General features: G+C 47.6%; 2 protein-coding genes across 5 annotated transcripts in view; one reads left to right on the top strand and one right to left on the bottom strand.

Annotated features, from left to right (window-relative positions):
• Nucleotides 1-22,187, top strand: part of LOC107120690 — a 190,185-nt gene that overhangs the window by 20,976 nt on the left and 147,022 nt on the right. The window lies entirely within an intron of this gene.
• On the bottom strand, nt 12,434-20,679 carry LOC107120692 (zinc finger protein 436-like). Of its 4 annotated transcripts, none has more exons than XM_015423461.1 (4): nt 20,626-20,678; nt 18,061-18,207; nt 15,194-15,281; nt 12,434-13,940 (listed from the first exon to the last, which is right to left on the bottom strand). In XM_015423461.1, the coding sequence occupies exons 2-4, from the start codon at nt 18,166-18,168 to the stop codon at nt 13,009-13,011; spliced, it is 1,128 nt and encodes a 375-aa protein (XP_015278947.1). In that variant the 5' UTR covers nt 18,169-18,207; nt 20,626-20,678; the 3' UTR covers nt 12,434-13,008. The 4 variants fall into 4 exon arrangements, with proteins under 4 accessions (XP_015278947.1, XP_015278946.1, XP_015278949.1 ...); XM_015423460.1 differs by having other exon boundaries at nt 20,603-20,658; XM_015423463.1 differs by lacking the exon at nt 18,061-18,207 and having other exon boundaries at nt 20,626-20,679.

Genomic DNA, 22,187 nt, shown 5'->3' with positions numbered 1-22,187 from the left:
AAAACACAAGGCGAGATTCCCCCCACACACACACACTGGTCTTCATAATTATTGTAGAATCTACTTGGGGATGATGCAGTAGGAATGGATGCTTATTCACTTGTGGTCAAAGACTGATCCCAAAGGAGTTCAAAATTTTATTTATTTATATATTTATTTGGATTTATATCCCGCCCTCCCCTTAACCGGGCTCAGGGCGGGTTCCAACAGTACAAAATACAATGCAATCAAAACCATATTAAAACGCAATATAAAATAACATGGCTCATATGTGCCATAAAGGTAAAGGTTCCCTTGCTCGAAAGCCAGTCGAGTCCGACTCTAGGGTTGCGGTGCTCATCTCCATTTCAAAGCTGAAGAGCCAGCGCTGTCCGAAGACGTTTCCGTGGTCATGTGGCCGGCATGACTAAACACCAAGGCGCCCGGAACGCTGTCACCTTCCCACCGAAGTGGTACCTATTTATCTACTTGCAATTTCTTGCTTTCGAACTGCTAGGTTGGCAGGAGCTGGAACTAGAGATGGGAGCTCACTCCCGTCATGAGGCACCTGGGTCTCGAACTGCTGAACTACTGACCTTCCACAGCCCTCAGTTCAGTGTCTTAACCACTTGAGCCACCGCAGCTCCCTACTGGGCTCCCTACTGACACACAAAATAAATGTGAATGGGGGAGTGAACCACTGAACATCCAAGGTAGTGGGTGTCTAAATGATCCCATTGTGGGAGGAAACTTTTGCTTAATAATGCAATAGCTATTTTGTGTTGTTTTGGCAGTTATGTTAATGTCGGCTTCTTAAAAATAATTTGGGGCTCGCCCTGAGCTGGATAGTCCAGGCGAGCTCAATCTTGTCAGATCTCGGAAGCTAAGCAGGGTTGACTCTGGCCAGTACCTGGACAGGAGAGGTCCTTGGAATACCAGAGGCTTTATTCAGCCACCTCTCTGAATATCCTCCAGGCCCCCAGTAGGCGTCAGTCACCAGAGGTCGCCATGACTTCCAGGTGCACACACACACACACACGGCAAAAAACCCCATTGTTATTAATAATAATAATAATAATAATAATAATAATAATAATAATTTGGGGCTCCAAGAGGTTTTGTTGAAGGTAAACATTCATGAGCTTGATCAAGACCAGAGAATTTAACATCGGAAGGATCAGCGCAGTTAGTGACCCAGGCTTAGATATCATACCTGTGGCTTTTATTTTTGTAGACCCAGAGATACAACTGTACACTGCTGGTGGTATCTAGGTCAGTCTAATCACACACACACACCTTTGTTCTTGTTAGCAAAGAGCTTTTTCAAAGCCTGAGGAGATGAGGGGGGGAGGTCGTGGCTCCGTGGAAGAGCCTCTTCTTTGTAGGCAGAAGGTCCCAGCTTCAATCCCTGGCATCCTCTGTTAAAAGGAGATAGTCGTCGCTGATGCGAAGACCTCTGCCCAAGACCTTGGAGGGTCACTGCAGGTCTGACTCTGCAGTATTGACCTTGATGGACCAAGAGTCTGATTCGATATTTGGTAGCTCCATGTGAGGGGAGGGGGTCATGTAGACATTACCAGCCCATATGGATGTCACGGAAGCTTATCCCTCCTGGTGTGGACTGACTAGGCTGCCGCATGTTGTAGATGGTTCCATCCGCTGTGTCATGTGCCACCTGTGCAGAAGTCTCCTCCCTCAGGGAGTTGCCCTATACCAAACTGGACTATTGGCCTGTCAAGGTCAGTGCCGTCTACTTTGATTGCCAGTGGTTCTTCAAGGTCTCAGGTGGAGGTCTTTCATATCACTGGAGATGCCGAGGTTTGAACCTGGGACTTTCTGCAGGCAAAGGTCTTTCTCCTTCCCAGATTGTTCTCCACGACCCGTGAGAAGGCGTCGGCATGGGTTCGTCTGATCGTTTTGTACAAAAATCTGCCAGATACAGGGAGGAGCATTGCATTGGGAAGGGGCTTTGGGTGGAACTCCCCTCTACCTTGCTCCCAACAGAATTTCCTCTGCTTCTTTCCCAAGTGGAAGAGCAAGCTGCAAAGTGATTCACAAAATAAATTCACATTGTTCGACTGCTCTAGGCAATTCTTTAAAAAAATATCTAGTCAAAGAGTGTTTTAGGTGTGTAGTCATGTTAGGCTGTAGTAGGAGAGCAGAAATTCAAGTCCAGTAGCGCCTCAAAGACCCACACGGTTTTCCAGGGTGTAAGCTTTCATGAGTCAAAGCTCACTTCATCAGATACATGAAGATCCATCTGCCCTTATATTCCAGTCAGAAGATGGGAGGGTTCGGGTAACTGATAGATCTTCATTTCCATCCATATTTGTACCTTGCAAATTGAGCTGTAACTCGCAAAAGCTTTATACCTTGGAGAATTTTCTTTAAGGTGCTACCAGCCTAGAATCTGAATAAAAGAGTGAAAACTCTACAAAAATCCTTAGTGTGCCCGAACTTGCTGCTTTCCTCTCTCTCATTTAACGGAGGGGGGGGGGGGCCTAAAAGCATCCCACAGAGCACAAGTAGTCCGTGAAGCACCATTCTGCCAATGTCATTGTAGTTCCCCACACGGCTTCCTCCTTTTGAGATCAACCATCTTGTTTTGTCAGTTTCAGCTTTTGTCACTGCACCTCAAGAACTCTCTGTGGAAGAAATAAACACCGCTGTGGTAAGGAAGACGTTAAAGTTTTGTTTTGCTCCGAGAAACGAATCATTCAGTTGGTGGGCCTCTGGGCCTCATCAGCCGCATCTGTGGTTTCCACCATTTCCTTTTGGCAGCTGTTATTGGTTACTGCAGCCATAATGTGAACAAGATATCTTTAGGCTGCGATCTTGTTTACTTTTCCTTGGGATTAAGTGTCAAGGAAAAAACAGGCAGCTCTTGGAGGCCCAGAGAGAATACCTTTGTTCTTAATCTAGGTAAAGGTAAAGGTTCCCTTGCTCGAAAGCCAGTCGAATCCGACTCTAGGGGTTGCGGTGCTCATCCCTGTTTCCGAGCCGAAGAGCCAGCGCTGTCTGAAGACGTTTCCGTGGTCCCTATTTATCTACTTGCAATTTCTTGCTTTCGAACTGTTAGGTTGGCAGGAACTGGAACTAGAGACGGGAGCTCACTCCATCATGCGGCACCCGGGTCTCGAACTGCTGAACTACTGACCTTCCACAGCCTGCAGTTCAGCGTCTTAACCACTTGAGCCACTGCAGCTCCAGATGTTCTTAATCTAGCAAAGAACAAAAGAAGAAAAATATAGGCAAGCAGTCTCCAGGAGAGAGAGAGATTTCCCTGAATCCCGAAAGTTCCTATCTGGACCGAATTCCAAAGCAGTTTATATAGTATCTTCAGTACGGATATGCATACAGTACTCTACATAGGTCCCAAATTCTTTTCTCACATCAACCTAGGATTTATCCCTGAGAGCAGGTGCAAGCAAGCTGTTATCTTTCTCCAGACCCTGGGCTTGCGTTTGCAACTATAGATCACTATAAGGCACGTAGCATTCCTAACCTGTACCCTCTTTGCTTTTGTTTTTTTAATTATTCTTTTCTCCCAAAAAAGGTGGGATACAGAAGGGAAAAGGGGGTGAGGGAAAATATAAATTCATCAGGTTTGCCAAGTAATGTGAATTGTTACGTACAACAGGATCAAATATATTACCAAATATATAGAGAAGCAGACATTAAAACATCAATATTACAGAATTTGGGGACAGATTCTCTCTTTAAAGAGTAAACAAGAATTTTCCTAAGGTTAGCGATAATCTGTTAGCAATAAAAAAAGTTACATCTTTAACAACTGAACGAACCTGTACCCTGTTGAGCACCACATATGATTCCAGGTATCTTGGCCTTGTTTAACCCTCTCACCACATATACAGAAAAGCCCTTGCAGGTTCCTTGTGTGGGGGGACAGAATTTCTGAAAACGTTACATTCTCCATCCATGTTTACATCCTCTCTGTTGTCTGGTACGCATGAGATCTGTAACCTGGTACCCATTTAGTTTGTATCGGCTACTGTCCACTGTGTTTTCTGTAATCCTTCCCAGACATTTGCAAGTTTAGAACTAGTGGGAGAGCTTTCATGACCCCGTTTGATAGTTGGACCTCTTCCCGTGAAACTCAAGCATAGTTCCTTTTTGTATTGTACAGTCGGTGTGAATCTGCCTTAACCCAGAGTTGGACTCATTCATCTGTCCACCTTTGTTTGGTGTGGTGGTTAAGTGCGCAGACTCTAATCTGGGAGACCCGGGTGTGATTCCCCACTTGCACCTGGCTGGATGACCTTGGGCAAGCCGTAGTTCTGGCACAGCTGTTCTTGAAAAGGGGCAGTTTCTGTCAAGAGTTCTCTCAGCCCCACCTGTGGTGGGGAGGGAAAGGGAAAGGAGTTTGTAAACCGCTCTGAGACTCCTTTGGGTAGTGAAGGGCGGGGTATAAATCCAATCTCCTACTCCTACTACTACTACTACTACTATCCTGGTTGAAAGTGGCTCTCTGAGATCTCAGGCACGAGTGGGTCTCCTGCTACATGAGATCCTTTTTAGATGGAGAGGTGCTAGCCCGGTCTTGTCAGATCTCAGAAGCTAAGCAGGGTCTGCCCTGGTCACTATTTGGATGGGAGACCCCCCCAAGGAAATCCAGGCAGAGGCAGGCGACGGCCAAACCACCTCTGTTAGTCTCTTGCCTCGGAAACCCCACCGTAAGTCAGCTCCAGCTTGACACTGGCAGGTCTTTGGGTGGGAGATCGCCAAAGAACACCAGGGCCAGGAGGCAGAGACAGGCTAATAATAATAATAATAATCTTTCGATTTATTAATCGCTCAATCCTTGCATAGCTGCTGGCTCTGAGCGATTTACAGTTACGTATTCACAAGGGACTAACAATAATAGGGGTAAGGGAGGACAACATATATCTTTAAATCGCACACATTTCGCAGCCGACGGGGAGTTTATCCAGCTGTAAGCTTCAGACGTGTTCCAACAGCATTCTCCCTCTGCGTGGCTTGATGTTGTCCGCTTTCTCAGTTGCAGCGCAACACTGCCACCGCCTGGCCGGAATGGCTATTAAGCCACTTCTCTGAATGCCCTCCATGCCCCAGTAGGAGTTGCCAGAGGCACGGGCGCACACGCAAAAAATGCAAAAGTACCAAAAAAGGGGAAAAAATCCTCTGCATGCAAAGCAGGAGGTGTACCTCTGAGCTCCCAACACCCTCCCTGCCAATCTGTTTTGAATACCATGAATCGCTGCCCAGCAAGCCATTTTTGGCTATCCCAAACTCAGGTTTAAGTCAGGCCTGAGCCAACTTGCCTTCGTTTGCCAGCCTGCAGCACAAAGTCTTCCTTAATCTGGCTCTTTTTCTTATTTCAGATGAATCTGGATTGCAATACGTTTATTTTGACCACTGTCGTGTGAACTGGGATCGTCGGAAAAGCTGAACCGTGAGTGAGATGAATTCTGGTGAGAGCCGGTGCAGTGTTGTGGTTTGAGTTGGCAGACCCAGGGCCAAGCTAGACGTGACAGTGTCCTCATGGCCACCGTGAGAATGCCGTTGCTGGAGAGCTCAACCCTGATCAGGTGCACAGCACTCCTGTTTCCCTCCTAGCACATAAGACAAGCCCTGCTGGATCAGGCTAATGGTCCATCTAGTCCAACATCCTGTCTCACACAGTGGCCGGCCGGTTCCTCTGGACAGCCAACAACAGGGCAGAGTGACTCAGGCCTTCCCCTGATGTTGCCTCCTGGCTCTGGGATTCAGAGGATTAGTGCCTCTGAACATGGAGGCTCCCCTCAGTCACCATGGCTAATAGCCATTGATAGAACTATCCTCTATGAATCTATCTAATCCACGTTTAAAGCTGTTTATTCCTGTGGCCATCACGACATCCTCTGGCAGCAAATTCCACATTTTAATCACTCACTGTGTAAAGTAGTATTTCCTTCTGTCCCTCCTGAACCTACTGCCCATCAGCTTCATTGGATGCCCTGGAGTTCTAGTATTTTGGGAGAGAAAAATTTTGCTTTGTCAACTCTTTCCACTTCATGCATCATTTTATAAACCTCTTCCCTGTCCCCCCACCCCCCTTAGTCGTCTCTTTTGTAAACTGAGACACTCCAGATTCTTCAGCCTTTCCTCACAGGGAAGGTGCTCCACCTTTTCATATTCTGGGACAGACATGGGGGAGGCAGTCATTTTGGCATTGGATCAGTTGTGGGGGAAGGACAGGATCCCCCCTCAGCCTGCAAAACTGTGGGTCCAATCAGGATTGGGTCTTCGCAGCATTTAAAACAGCAGTAGTGTCCTCATGGTGGACAACATCACGTCTGGTTTTGAACTTAGGAACTTAGGAGCCCTGGGTTCAAATCTCCATTTGGCTGTGACACTCACAGTGTGACTTTTGGGCTAGTTACTTCCCCACAGAGCTGTTGGGAAGGTAAAACGGGGGCTGTATGTGCCTCACCATGGGAAAAAATGGGAGGGGGGAAGAGAGAGAGAGAGTCAGTATGGTGTAGTGGTTAAGAATGTCAGAGCAGTATCTGAGAGACCCAGATTCAAATCTCCGCTCAGGGACTGGAAGCTCACTGGGTAGCCTTGGGTCAGTCACACTCTCACCTACCTCACAGGGTTGTTGTGAGGATAAAACGGAGGAGAGAAGAAGAAGAAGAGTTGGTGTTTATACCCCACCCTTCACTACCTGAAGGAGTCTCAGAGCAGCTTACGATTACCTTCCCTTCCTCTCCCCACAACAGACACCCTGTGAGGTAGGTAGTGCTGAGAGAGCTCTCTTGAGAACTGTCCTTGAGAGAACAGCTCTGAGAGAACTGGGACTGGCCCAAGGTCACCCAGTTGGCTTCATGTGGAGGAGTGGGGAATCGGCCACTGTTAACCACTATACCACGCTGGCTCTCAGAATGATGTAAACCACTATAGAGAATGCTGTAAGCCACTATAGGCCCCCATTGGGGAGAAAGGTGGGGTATAAATGAATTAAATAAAGTGTACATTACTGCTGTCTTTTCACTATTTGGTCTCTAAGAAGACTTATGGGCATATTGTAAAAACAGCACCCAAATAAGATACAGTTTATCCCGCCTTCTCTTTTTTACACAGCTTTCGAAGGTGGCTCGTGTACATACACAAAGTACACTGAAATTGGGGCTGCCGCTGATCAGGTCATTGTGGCCCTTCCTGTCCGCTTCCCTCTCCCTCACCTGACGGTCGCACGCCCCTCATCCCCCTTCCCCCCTTCTGAACAATGAAAGCAAGCTGCTGATATCATATTGGAAAACCCCAAAGCCGAGGGTGGCAGCACAACTAAGAGTTTTGATCGGTCCAAGATCACGAAACCAGCTCCCTGTTGAAAGATAACTCGGGGGAGCACCTGAGACACATGTGGGGAGGGCGCGACGAGGCTTTGTCAGTTCAGGCAACGCATCAAGCCGCAGTGGAGGAAGTCTTGCTAGGGATTCGCACGAGGGCCGCCGGCAAATGAGAACTGTGAAACTGCAGTGGGCATTTGCCTTGCCTCTGCGGGGGCTGTACCTCTGCCTCAGGAGGCGGGCCTAATCCCTTCAGGGAGGCCGTTCACGCGAGACGGGAGGTAAGGTAACGTTGCTGTAAGCCACCCTGATCTCCATAAGGAAGAAAGGTAAAGGTTCCCTTGCTCGAAAGCCAGTCAAATCCGACTCTAGGGCTGCGGTGCTCTTCTCCGTTTCCAAGCCGAAGAGCCAGCGCTGTCCGAAGACTTCTCCGTGGTCACGTGGCCGGCATGACTAAACGCTGAGGCACACGGAACCCTGTTACCTTCCCATCGAAGCAGTACCTATTTATCTACTTGCAGTTTCTTGCTTTCGAACTGCTAGGTTGGCAGGAGTTAAGGAAGAAAGGCGGTTAATAAATGTTTTAAATACAGAAATAATGACTCCTACGGTACCACAGTGAGTTGGGGGGGGCTGTCACCCGTCCTGGGCTCCCAAAAGGTGCTCCGATGCTAACTCCCCCCCCCCCATGCCAGCCTTGGCCATCCAATTCTAGAAGTCTTTTCAGTTGATCCAGTAACTCTGCACATGAGTAGAAGTAACTTCGAAGGGACCCACCCTTCCTTCTTTGTATTTGTGTCAGAAGTTGCCATGGTAGAATAGGTATCTCCTCTGCGAGAGGGGAATTCTTTTTCTAGGATGCCATTTATTTATTCTTTTTACCATTTATAGTTTTCATGTGTATGTATACTAAAGGGGGGGGCACCTTTTCCTAACGGGGGGGGTCAGACTTGACTCTGAGAAGTGGCGTTGGTGGGGAGAATAAAAAGGTAAAGGTACCCTTGCTCAAAAGCCAGTCGAATCCGACTCTAGGGTTGCGGTGCTCATCTCCGTTTCAAAGCCGAAGAGCCAGCGCTGTCCGAAGACGTTTCCATGGTCATGTGGCCGGCATGACTAAACACCAAGGCGCACAGAACGCTGTTACCTTCCCACTGAAGCAGTACCTATTTATCTACTTGCAATTTCTTGCTTTCGAACTGCTAGGTTGGCAGGAGCTGGAACAAGAGACGGGAGCTCACTCCGTCATGCGGCGCTCAGGTCTCGAACTGCTGAACTACTGACCTTCCACAGCCTGCAGTTCAACATCTTAACCACTTGAGCCACCGCAGCTCCTTTAGGTGGGGAGAATAGACCTGGCCAAACTTAGTTTCCGGTCTTCTTCAGCTCCGTACTTTGCATATTCCTCAGCCTTAATTACCTCTGTTGTTCTCTGTGGTGTTTCAACCCCTTTACCCCTGTAATTTTATTGTAAATTGCAGTCTATGCACTGATACGTGCTGGGGTCATTCCTACCCCCCAGTTGTGTATTGAATGGGAAAGTGGCATGAACACAGAAGGTGGAATGGACCAAGTTTAGATTGGCTCATCTTTTCTCCCTTGTGCCTTTGCTCGCTGCACTGTCAAAGAGAAACACATACTGAAAGCTGGATTTTTTATTTTCCTTTACTCCCTCTATCATGCTTTTTAAAAAGTTTTTTTAAAAAAAAAATCTGTGGTTCACTTTGGGGCCTAATCGATTAACTGAACTAGATTTTCCATCCTAACACTTTCTTTTTCTCTCCTTTGCAGGATTCTGGAACCTGGCCACTCTACGCAACCTGGTTTACAAGCTTTCACATGCAGCAGTAGAGCATCTTTAAACATAGTCTGCGGAAAACGCATCCCTTTCCGGTGTCTCGCTACCTTCCAACTGCTTCAAGATTACTGCAATTTCCTCAAATAACACTCCCCTCCCCTCCCCTTCTGAAAATGCGTATTCTTCAGTTAAGACCCCATGCAAATCTCCCTCAATTAAAATAAATCTAGCTTTTCTTAGTGGAATATCAGGTTTGCGTGGAGTGTACACAGATGTAACTATATGCTGTATTTTGGGAATAAGCCTAAGAGAAGTATCAATAAATATTGGGCCATTGATTGTGATCAGTTCCTGGAAAGGATTCTTACGTTTTCATGTCCTGATCAGGTCATTGAAGAGGTCTGTGGGGAAAGCTTATCTTTTCATTCTCTGTTGTAAACTGCCCTTCTTAACTGATGTTACTTATCTGTGTTTGGGAATATATGCAGACACCACTGTTACCCATTTAATAAATCAGAATACCTTCCGATTATTGCACATTACTACTTGGGCCTGCCAAGGCACATGGATTTCTGTAGAACAAGAGTCTGGCCTGTTGTTTTAGGTTGGGGGGCAGGAGGATCCCATAGAATGTGATATGTCTTGGGTTCTAATCCTACTCTTCTTGTCAGAGTTGGTGGGTAAAGGTAAAGGTTTCCCTTGCTTGAAAGCCAGTCGAATCCGACTCTAGGGGGCAGTGCTCATCTCTGTTTCCAAGCCAAAGAGCCAGCGCTGTCCGAAGACGTTTCCGTGTTCATGTGGCCGGCATGACTAAACAGCCGAGGCACACGGAACGTTGTTTCCTTCCCACCGAAGTGGTACCTATTTATCTACTTGCAATTTCTTGCTTTCAAACTGCTAGGTTGGCAGGCGCTGGGACCAGAGACGGGAGCTCATTCTGTCACGCAGCACTCGGGTCTTGAACTGTTGAACTACAGACCTGCAGCTCAGCGTCTTAACCACTGAGCCACCATGGCCCTCAGCATTGGTGGGTAGGCACGCAATCTGTAGAATATGGCAGGGGCTGCAAAGCTCAGGGAAATTCTGTTTAAAACCTCCCCAGACAGCCACCTGATATGGAATTCTCTGTATAATCCATATCTTATTTTCCTCCAACACTTCCATTCTTCCAGGACAACAGAGGATTTTTTCCCTCCTAATAGTATAATTTTCCATATTTTTATATCTGCAACCCTGTTTCTGAATTGTTGTGGGATCTGAAGAGTAACTTTGCCCCCCTTCCCCCCCCAGAGGGGTAGCCGTGTTGCTTTCAGCTTTCGAGAACCAAAGCTCCCTTTGTCAGAGACCAATACTTGACGAAGGGAGCTTTTACCCCCCCCCCCCAAAATCCTATTGGTCTCTAAGGTGCTACTGGCTTTGAATCTAACCCTTTATCCCCCAGACTCATCGAGTTCTGAGATGTTGGGTTTGGAGAGTAATATTTCTTTTTTTGCCATTTCTATGACAACCCCATGTTTGTTTTACTTCGTAAATCACAGGGATTTGGTCACTACAGAAAACAATCCAGGGGAGTAGCCACGTGCCCTGACCTGGATAGCCCCAGGCAAGCCGGATCTCGGAAGCGAAGCAGGGCCGACCCTGGCAAGGACTTGGAAGGGAGACCGGCCAAAGCCAGGGCTCGGGGCGCAGAGGCGGGCAGTCGAGCCACCTCTCTGGAAAACGTCCAGAACCCCACTAGGGGTCGCCAGAGGTCACCATGACTTCCAGGCACACAAACATACACACGCACACAAAAATACCCCCCCCCCAAAAAAAAAGATGAGTAGCCATGTTTGTCTGTAGCGGTAGAAAAGAGGAAAAGCCCCAGCAGGAGGAGGAGATTGGATTTATACCCCACCCTTCACATGGAGTCTCGGAGCGGCTTACAAACTCCTTTCCCTTCCCCTCCCCACAACAGACACCCTGTGAGGTGGGTGGGGCTGAGAGAACTCTGACACAAACTGCTCTTTTTCAAGGACAGCTGTGCCAGAGCTTGCGACTGACCCAAGGTCACACCAGGAGGTGCAAGTGGAGGAGTGGGGAATCAAACCCTGCTCTCCCAGATTAGAGTCCGCACACTTAACCACTACACCAAACTGGCTCTCTTATGGTCCAGCAGCAGCATAAGGACTTGTTCGTCTTTTAAGGCGCTACTGGCGTCTCGCTCTTTTCTACAGAAATGAAGTTTCTGAACACAGTGCCAAAGTGACATTGCCGTCGCTGGCACCCCCCCCTCCCTCTTTCTTGTTTTCGTCTGTTTCGCCCCTCCTGCCCATGGGGCTGCAGCGCAGTCCAGTATGGGAATAAGATTTATTAAAGGCACTATCTTGGATTTTAGGTTTGAATGGCATCTTTAACTGTACGGTTGATTTTATTTATTGTTTTATCATCCTTGTATATTGCCCAGAGCTCTGTTTTTAGGAGGAGGAGGAGATTGGATCTATACCCCGCCCTTCACTTGGAGTCTCAGAGTGGCTTACAATCTCCTTTCCCTTCCCCTCACCACAACAGACACCCTGTGAGGTAGGTGGGGCTGAGAGAACTCTCTCGAGGACTGCCCTTGAGAGAACAGCTCTGAAAGAACTTGTGACTGATCCAAGGTCACATCAGCAGCTGCAGGTGGAGGAAGAGGGACTCAAACCCGGACCTTCCAGATTAGAGTCTGCACTCTTAACCGTTACACCAATCTCTCTAATCCTAGTCTAATCCTCTTCAGCACATAAAATCTGGAGTTGGAGAACGTCCCGAGTGCTGTGTCCAGCCCCTGCTTGGAGACCTCCAGTAAAGGAGAGCCTCCCACCCGGGTCATGCATTCAAACTGCTTTCACTGGCATCGACCCTCCTGTAATGGGAGCCTTTGACATCTAACTACTTCAGCAGCTTTGCACAACCTTCCAAGGCATCCACTTTCAGTGTGGAAAATGCTGGGGGAGGCTCCTATGGGAACTGTTACTGTCAGGGAGGGCGTCTGGGGAAACCACAGAGGAGACAGAGAGTGGAATTCTAGAGGTGACAAAAATCAATGTGATGCATTTATTTACGTCATTATCTCTGAAAGCTCTTAAGAACATTCGAGAAGCCATGTCAGATCAGGCCAATGGCCCATCCAGTCCAGCACTCTTGTGTCACACAGTGGCTAAAACCCAGGTGCCATCAGGCGGTCCAATTGGCAGAGCCAGAACTCCAGAAGCCCCTCCCACTGTGCCCCACCCCACCCCCAAGCACCAAATGGCTTCATAAAGCTTTGTATGATGTAGGAAGAGAGGGTTTTTTCCCCCTCCTTCCTTAACAGTAGAACGCAGGTCACACAATGAAATTAACAGTAAATTCAGGACAAACAAAAGCATGTTTCTTCACACAGCACATAATTTATGGAATCAACTGCCACATTGTGTAATGGCGGATACAGGCTTAGATGACTTCAAAAAATGGGCTTAGAAACATTCATAGGAGAGAGATCTGATCAGACTGAACCTCCATGTTCAGAGGCAGTGTATCTCAATACCAGTGTCTGGGGAGGGAAAGCTGGCCTATTGCCTTCATGCTTTGCTCCTCATGGAACTAAGTGCACATCCTCCACTGGAAACTGTTATCTTCAGTCTGACCCATCAGGATTTTTTAATGACCAGTGTACCGAAAGTTACCACCAATGGTCATGCGCCCTGTTCACATATTCTAATACCCCACCTACAGGGTGCATTGTTCAGCCGTGAGTGCAATTTCCCAGGTTTGTCTCCTTTGTGATTGTCTGATGCTTATTCATTTTTGGCTCCAGGCAAAACTCCAGCCCTTGTCTGAAGTCCAGTCTTCCATTTGCTCTGAGCATCCCTTATATTCTTCACTTCCACATAAATCGTTTTGAGGTTTCATGAACGTTCCACATTATGATCTTTCCCCTACATGGGTTTTTTTATGCGCCGTCAGATGGGAAGTTCTACTGAAGCTTTTCCCGCAATCTGTGCACTCATAGGGCTTTTCGCCCGTGTGGGTTCTCCTGTGCGTGACGAGGTAGCCCCTGTCATTGAAGCTTTTCCCACACTCGGAGCACTCGTAGGGCTTCTCTCCCGTGTGGGTCCTCTGGTGCGTGATGAGGGAGCCTCTCTGATTGAAACCTTTCCCACAGTCTGAACACTTGTGTGGTTTCTCGCCCGTGTGGATCTTCTCGTGCCGCAGGCGGTCGGAGCGATGGGAGAACCATTTTCCGCACTGTGAGCATTTAAACGGCTTCTCTCCAGTGTGGGTTCTCTCGTGGCCAACAAGGTACGCCCTCTGACTGAAGGTTTTCCCACATTCGGCACATTCGTATGGTTTCTCCCCCGTGTGCACTCGGTTGTGGCGCACTAGCTGAGAGCTGGTGCAGAAGCTTTTCCCGCAGTCCAGGCACTCGTATGGTTTCTCTCCCGTGTGGACCCTTTTATGGCTGATCAGCTGGGAGCTGATGCCAAAGGCCTTGCCACAATCGGAGCATTCGTATGGCTTCTCTCCCGTGTGAGTCCTCTGGTGTTTAAGGAGGTTTCCTCTCTCGGTGAAGCTCTTCCCGCAGCTCAAGCATTTGTACGGTTTTTCTCCCGTATGGACCCTTTTGTGGTTGATCAGGTGAGAGCTAGTGGCAAAGTGTTTCCCACACTCCAAGCACCCAAAGGGCTTCTCTGTCACAAAGGTAGCTTTATGGGTGTTTTCATGTGCTGCTTCTTCGGGAACATGGAAACATTTCCCTATGACCTCTTCCAAAGGTATTCTGCTGGGGTCTATACGGTCAGGTCTTTCCAGTGCAAATGGCTCCTTCATGTTTTCCTCTCCTGGCCCATCCACTTCTGGAAAAGACACCCACAGCCATGAGTCAAACACCAAGTAAAGAGAGAGAGAGGGAGAGAAAGACAAAGGAAATGTCTGAACTAGAGAAGTCACTCAGATTTTCTGGTTCCTGCATAGCTTGTGACTCTTGACTGTATCATCTTACTACTTCCCTGAGAAATTCTCTGGCAACTTGGAATATAAAAATGAGATTCTGCACATGTGCAGAGTATGTGGTGGAAAGTGCCATCAAGCCGCAGCCAATTTATTTATTTATTTACTTATTTGTCTCATTTATACCCCGCCCAATGCGCGTTTAAAAACTAGTACCTCCAAGGTACTAGTAAACATTTGCCACGGGCTGCATCCAGACTGCCGTGGCATTCCCCTCCGGTCCCTCATTTACCTGCCAGCACTGAGGGAAGGACCCGTGGTGTGCCGCCGGCGCGTCTGATCGCATAATCGCAGATCAAACTGCGCCGGGGCAATTAGCCACGCCTCCCCCCCGCAATATCCGGCCCATGTGACCGGGGCCTGTGTTTGTTTTTAAGACTGCAGGGAATGGTGGAGAAGCCCAGGCCTTAGGTCCATCTCACAAGGTTTTTTGCTTCTTCACCTAACCTGCCCAATTTTATGGGCAGCAGGTTGAAGACAGACCATAGGAAGTGCTTTAATCACACAGAGTTAACTAGTGGAACTCACTGTCACAAGATGTAGTGAAAGCCATCAGCACGAAGGGTTTCAAAAGGGAATCAGTGGAATTCAGGGGAAGGTGGGTGTATTGGTGAGGACAGAGTTCCTTAATGGCTGCTAGCAACAATAGCTAAAAATGGGACAACAGAGCAAAGTTTGAGTCCAGTGGCACCTTTAAGACCAACAAGTTTAATTCTGGGCATAAGCTTTTGTGTGCATGCACACTTCTTCAGGTGTCTGAAAGCTTGTACTCAGAATTAAGCTTTGTGGGTCTTAAAGGTGCCACTGGACTCAAACTTTGTTCTGTTGCTTCAGGCCAACATGGCTGCCCCACCTGAATCTAAAAATGGGGCAGGAAGTTGCTGTCTCAGTTGTTTTTTCATTCTTTTGGAGATGAATGCATATTGGTAGAATGGGCTTCTATTCAAAGGCTGCTTGGCTGCCACACTCAGCCACTGCACACAGATCCATCAAAATACTAAAGTGTAAGGAAAAATGTGACTCTCAGTGTAGCGGAAGTGAGAAGCCACAGCCAAAGGAACCCCCAAATATGCAATAATTCAGGCTTAGGAATCTTTACCAAGCACGCCAGCCTCCCTGTCTTCCTCTGGCTTGGCTTCCTGAAACCTCATGGCATCCAGCAGATTCTGGTCTGAGGGGCGAGGCTCCTGAAAAAGAAGCAGACCTGAGATGACAACAGCCACGCGCTTGGTTGTCTATGGCGAGCTGAGAACTGCATCCAGGTGACCAGTCAGGGAAGCTGGTTCTTTTCTGGATGTTAAGTCAGAAATGATTCACGTTGCTAAATGTGGGCAGTGGGGGGAGATTTCACAAGGATAGGAACTTTTCCATATTTATTTGCGAGGCACAATATGGAAATCCACGGAACTTTCCGGAAGGTTTAAAAATAACCCTCATCCCCTCCTGAAAACTAAGCTCGAATACATGTACATAAACGGAACTGAATGAATATCCTTCTCTTGATTACCTTTCCCCGTCTCCTCTATAGCAGCCTCCAGATCTAGATTTTAGATTGTAAACTACTTGGGGCGTGGAATTTTTACAGGGTCGTGATTTAAAATAAATACATAAATGAACACCTCCCTTCTCCTATTGTTGAACACGTGAAGCTGCCTTCTACTGAATCAGGCCCTTGGTCCTTCAAGGTCAGTTTTGTCTACTCAGACAAGCAGCAGCTCTCCGGATCTCAGGCAGAATTCTTTCACATCACCTGATCCTTTTAACTGGAGATGCTGGGGATTGAACCTGGGACCTTCTGCAAACCAAGCAGATGGTCTACCACTGAACTACAGCCCCTCCCTCTGGCGTGGTGCTAGCACATCAGACTAGGACAGGTGTGGGGAGGTTCCGAATACAGAACTCTCTCTTGGGCTAGACAATAGAGGCTACATTCATAATAAGCCATGATTAAGACCAGTGTTCCCTCTAAGCTGAGTTAGTGTGAGCTGGCTCACAGTTTTTTAGCCTCCGGCTCACACATCTGTCTTCGCTCAGGAAGGATGGCCCCAGAGCAAACTGATTTATGCAGTAGCCCAATCACTCGCTCACAGCTTTAATGCCAGTAGCTGTTGGATCCCCAAGCATCGAGAATAAATCCACGTTTCAGAAAAGCAAAATTTATTTCAAAGCTTTGGAAAGATACTCAAACAAGTCCTTTGTTAGGAATGGGTACAAACAGCCAGGGCATGTATAATAAAGGGATTTGAACCAGGTACCGAACCAATGGATCACTTTCCCGCTGGCGGGTAAAAGGAAACGGTTGCGCGCTCAATCCCTGGGAACACTACTATCTCCAGACATAATACAGGTGCAGTTCCCAGGCTCTAAAAGCAACAAGCTAGCATTCAAGCTCACCTCCTACACCACGTCCTCCAGATGTTTGGCTTAGCATTACAGCAGAATAAAATACAGGCTAGCAGGCAGAGGGGGGGGGAATGAACTGTACAGGCGTACAAATAACACAGAACACAATGGCAGCTCGCTGACAGTAGCTCACAAAGTAGAATTTCTGCTCACAAGACTCCACAGCTTAGAGGGAGCATTGATTAAGACAGAATGTGCCTGAGCCTGCTTTGTTACTGGGCTCACACACATATCTCTCTTCTGGCACACTGAATCACACGTCACCAATTAACTCCAACGTACAAATGTAGGCACACACGTTAACTAGATGTAGATTTCCATGATCTGGTATAAAATCCTGGTTCATGTGAATATATTTCCGAAAGACTTTGATAAAGCAGATAGGTATTTGATTGTTTGTCAACAGCTGCAAGAACTTTATATGCAAAATACTGGAAAACAATGGAGACCCCAACGAAACAAGAATATGTGAATAAGCTGTTTGAAACGGCTGAGAATGATAAATTGACGTTGGAGATGAGAGCGGGAACGGAATGGACTTTTCAAAAAACTTGGCAGAGATTTTATGACTGGTATAATATAAGCGTAATAACCTGATGGAATTTGAGGACGCAGAAGAGACAAGCTAGTAAAATAGATAATGAGATTTGAAATGTAATAATTAGATAATTGAAGGATAGAAGATGGAATAAGCCTCCTGTTACATGTTTAATGTTTGTTAGTGGTAGTTTTATGTTGTTGGCTTCTATATATGTCTGTAGTATATAATGAAAAAATAATAAAAGTGTACCCTTGGGTACTTTATAAAAAATAAATAAATCCTGGTTCATGGACTAACACTCTAGTTACAAGGATGGTCTTTTCTCCTCTGAATGGCAATGGCTTACCAGGATCTCAAGCTAGGTTTTTTTACATTGCTCTGACCTGATCCTTTTGGCAGCGGATGCCAGGTATTGAACCTGGGACTGTCTGAAAGCAAAGCAGGGGCTGTGCGGGAGACAGGAAATTCCAACTCTCCACCAGCCAGAATCACTCCCCTCCACAGCTCCTCCCTGCACGCCTTGCCCTAGGCCCATCCCCCTCCCCACTTCAAGACAAGGTGCATTCCCTCAGCATTATCTAGTGTCAACTGTAATCTCTCAAACGGTTTTTCTGCCTTTCCTTCAGGTAAATAAAAGGAAGAGGTAAATTCTTGGCAGCTAAGTGGAGCTTCCACATACAGAGGCAGTGTACCTCTGCTACCAGTTGCTGGGGAATTAAAAAGGTGGGGATGCTGGTTCTTTCCCACTCAGACAGTGGGGCTTCCAGAAGGCCTCTGGGTGGCCGTTGTGGGCAACAGGATGCTGGAAGAGACGCATCCTTGCTTGCTTTTAACATTTTGGGTTTTTTTATAATTTTTTGTTTTGTAAACCGCCTGGGGCAGGTTCCTGAAGAGGTGGCACACAAATTGTCTACACAAATAAATCTAGCCACACTCTGAAGACTTCTGTATTGAGAGAGAGAAACACCGCAGCCATCTCTCTCTCTTGTCTGAGTTTTTCAGCATCACCCAAACTCTCTCACCTTTTCTTCCTCCCTTTCTGGCTCTTGCTGCCTCAGGAGGAAATCCTCCGCCAAGGCTACCACCTGGGCACAGATATCCTGTCCGCACTCTTTGTCCCAGCTCTGCATTTTCTGGGACAGTCGAGATCTGCTCCTTTGCGTCTCTCTCTGTGGACCGGAAAAAGAAACTCAGTTCTGACCCAGTGTGTAGTGATTCAAAGAGACCAACCACAAATGGGTTGTATGGCAAACTTGTTTTGATAGCTGCCTCAGAAATACCTGCGGGAGGGCTGTTACCAGAAGGTAGCATAGAAATTTCCCAAACAACCAAAAAACGTGGTGTTAAAATCTGACTATCACAGAACTCTTCATGACAGCTGATGAGGAGCTCAGTGGATGCTGGAATACTCCTGCTGTGACACTAGACCCTGTGTGGTGTCACGGTTAGAGAGTGTCAGACTAGGTTTTAGGAGACCCAAATTCAAATCCCACTCTGCCATGGGTGACCTCAGGCCAGGCACAGACTCTCAGCCTAACTTACCTCACAGGATTGTTGTGAGGATAAAATAGAGGAGGGAGGGAAGAATGTTGTAATGCTTGGATCCCCATTGGGGAGGGAAGAGGAGGAGGAGGAGATTGGATTTATACCCCACCTTTCACTACCCAAAGGAGTCTCAGAGCCACTTACAATCTCCTTTCCTTTCCCTTCCCCTCCCCACAACAGACACCCTGTGAGGTAGGTGGGGCTGAGAGAGCTCCTCCGAGAACTGCTTGTGAGAGAACAGCTCTGAGAGAACCATGACGGACCCAAGGTCACACCAGGGGCATGTGGAGGAGAAGTGGGGACCAATGTTCCCTCTAAGCTATGGAGTCTTGTGAGCAAAAATCCTACTTTGTGAGCTACTGGCATTAAAGTTGTGAGCAGGTGATTTGGCTACTGCATAAATTGGTTTGCTCTGGAGCCCTCCTTCCTGAGCGAAGACAAAAATGTGTGAGCCAGAGGCTCAAAAACCGTGAGCTAGCTCACACTAACTCAGCTTAGAGGGAACATTGGTGGGGACTCAGACCGAGTTCTCCCAGATGAGAGTCCACCCTCTTAACCACTACACCAAACTGGCTCTCTACATAACTACAGTCTAAATGAAATAAACAAACAAATATAATTTTCATGACTTTTTCAGCCTGCTGGTGGGAAAGAAGAAGGAAAACTATTCAGAATGGGGCCGTGGCTCAGTGGTAAAGCATCTGCTTGGCACGCAGAAGGTCCCAGGTTAAATCCCCAGCATTTTCAGTTGAAAGGATGAGGTAGGCCAAGAGTCTAACTCCGTATAAGGCAGGTTCAGTTAGAGAAGTGGCTGTGGCTTAGTGGTGAAACATCTGCTTGGCCTGCAGAAGGTCCCAGGGTCAATCCCTGGCACCTCCAGCTCCAAGGATCAGCTAGGAGCTGATATGAGAAGGACCTCTGCCTGAGACCCTGGAGAGCAATCGCTATTGCTAAGCTGACAATACGCAGCTAGGTAGACCATGGAGCTAACTGGGAACAGGAAAGTTTCAAACCCAGAATGAGGTTGTTTCTGTAGGTTTGTTTTCTGTTTTTTTAAAGGTATCTTGTGGCACCTTAAACATCAACAACATTTTTATTCTCCTAGCAACCCCAACCTGGATAGGCCGGCCTGGCCTGATCTCATCGGATATTTTTTTTATTATTTTAATTTATTTATTTTGCCTTTAACAAAAATACAACAACATAGAAGTGCGTTGCAACAACACTCAAAAGACTAAAACAAAATCATTGAAAAACTAAGCATTACCACTCAGAGATACAGTGCATAGAAACGTTAGTCTACAAAAATACAGGCGTGAGAATAACAATCATTATCTTCACACACACACCCCAGCAATCATTTTAAAGTTTCACAGCAATAACCACTTATGATAATTTAAGTTAGCGGGTAATATATCATGTATAGTGAGATACGAGAATATTGGAAACCAGATAGATTCAAATCAGATCTCAGAAGCAGGGGCGGCCCCGATCAGTATTTGGGAGACGACCTAGGAATACCAGGGTCGCTATGCAGAGGCAAGCAACGGCAAACCATCTCTGAACGTCTCTTGCCTTGAAAACCCAAGGGGGTCCCCATAAGTCGGCTGCGACTTGACCGCATTTTCCACCCCATAAGCATGGGGGGGGGACATTCCAAAATTGGAAATAAAACCGTGTTAATCTTTAAGGGGACACGACTCCTGTTTACTAAGAAGGTTTTTTTTTTACAAACACACACACACTTTAAAACTGAATAGTTCTCACAGGCTCCACCTTGGAGGAAAGAAACAATTGAATAAGGAACAAACAAAAAAACAACCCCCAAACAAACACCCGTCAGACCGACCGCAAACCCGCTCAGGGCATTTCCACCCACTCCGCGTCTCATGAGGACTAGCGGCAAAGCTGCAAACTAGAACCCAAGGGGTACACATCTTAGGATGGGAAGGGGGCAGGACCCCCCTCTTTCCCCCAGCCTCTCTTCCTTCCCTCGAGACAGCCATTTTCTGCACCCACCTCCCAGCGTCCAGACTTTGCACCTGGCATTCGCCGCTCCTGCCGCATGCCGAACTTCAGCTCCGCTTGCAAAAGCATCCCCCCCGCAAGGCCAGTGGCTCTTTTTTTTTTGGGCGGGACAGGAAAAGGAGCAGCCCTCCTTAGTGTGCTGTTCCTGCCTCTCTAGGAATCGTCTCGGAGCGTTTGAATTAACCTACCGAGAACCAAGAAGAAGAGAGCCCTACTCGAGATTTGGAAAATGCAAAGGGGGAGATGTACTCCAGTTTGGTGTAGTGGTTAAGTGCGCGGACTCTAATCTGGGAGAACCGGGTGTGATTCCCCACTCCTCCACTTGCATCTGCTGGATGACCTTGCGCAAGCCGTAGTTCTGATAAGAGCTGTCCTTGAAAAAGAGCAGTTTCTGTCAGAGCTCTCTCAGCCCCGCCTACCTCACAGGGTGTCTGTTGTGGGGAGGGGAAGGGAAAGGAGTTTGTAAGCTGTTCTGAGACTCCCTTGGGTAGTGAAGGGTGGGGTATAAATCCAATGCAATCTCTTCTCTTCTTCTTCATCTAGTCCAGCATCCTGTTTCACACAGTGGCCAACCCATTCCTCTGGAGGGCCAGCAACAGGGCATAGAGGCCGAAACCTTCCCCTGCTTCCTGGCCCTGGGATCCAGAGGATTAGTGCCTCTGAATGGGGAGGTTCCCTTTAGTCAACGTGGATAGTAGCCACTGACAGACCTCTCCTCGATTAATCTGTCTAATCTTTTAAAGCTGTCTGCGCCTGTGGCCATTGCTGCATCCTCTGGCAGCGAATTCCAGTTTAATCGCCCTCTGTGTAAAGTAGTATTTCCTTTTCCCCGTCCTGAACCTACTGCCCATCAGCTTCATTGGATGCCTTCAAATTCTAGTATCACCCCTCTGCCCAGTAGCTTCATTGGATGCCTTCAGATTCTAGGGTCCCCCCCCCCCCCCAGGCATCTCTTTTCTAAACTGAAAAGTCCCAGACTCTTCGGCCTTCCCTCAATGGGAAGGTGCTCCACCCCCCTAATCATCTTGGTGGTTGCCCCTCATCTGGACTTTTTCCGGCACAGGGGTCCCCAACCTTTTTGAGCCTCTTGGCACCTTTGGACTTCTGACCCGGGGTGTTGGGCTTGACCAGGCAATGGCTGCTGTATAAAGCACAACCAACCATAAAATGGCTGCCACAAGAAGTGAAGCCACACACACACACCCCCAAAGAAAGTCCAAGTGCAGGAGAGGAGGCATTATTGAAAAATAAACCGGGAAAGGGGAATGAGGGAGCATAACACCAGCCACTGCTGAAGCAATGTTATTCTAATCTGTCCACCTGATCAGCTCTCCAGGGGCCAATCAGAAACCCTGCTTGGCAAGAGCCCCTGCTTCCTTAAGGCACCAGAAAAGGTGTTTGAGGGCACCACCTCTAGTATAACCCATACTATAATGTCACCAGCTCTTGGAAGCTAAGCAGGGTTGGTATTTGGATGGGGGACCACCAAGGAAGACTCTGCAGAGGAAGGCAATGGCAAACCACCTTTGGTTCTCCATTGCCTTGAAAGCCCCTTGCTGGGGTCACCAGAAGTTGG

Source organism: Gekko japonicus, unplaced genomic scaffold (assembly GCF_001447785.1).
Source record: "Gekko japonicus isolate JY-2015 unplaced genomic scaffold, Gekko_japonicus_V1.1 scaffold2249, whole genome shotgun sequence".
NCBI lineage: Eukaryota > Metazoa > Chordata > Lepidosauria > Squamata > Gekkonidae > Gekko > Gekko japonicus.
Note: the sequence above shows the minus strand (reverse complement) of the source record. Positions and strands in the feature narration are given on the sequence as shown.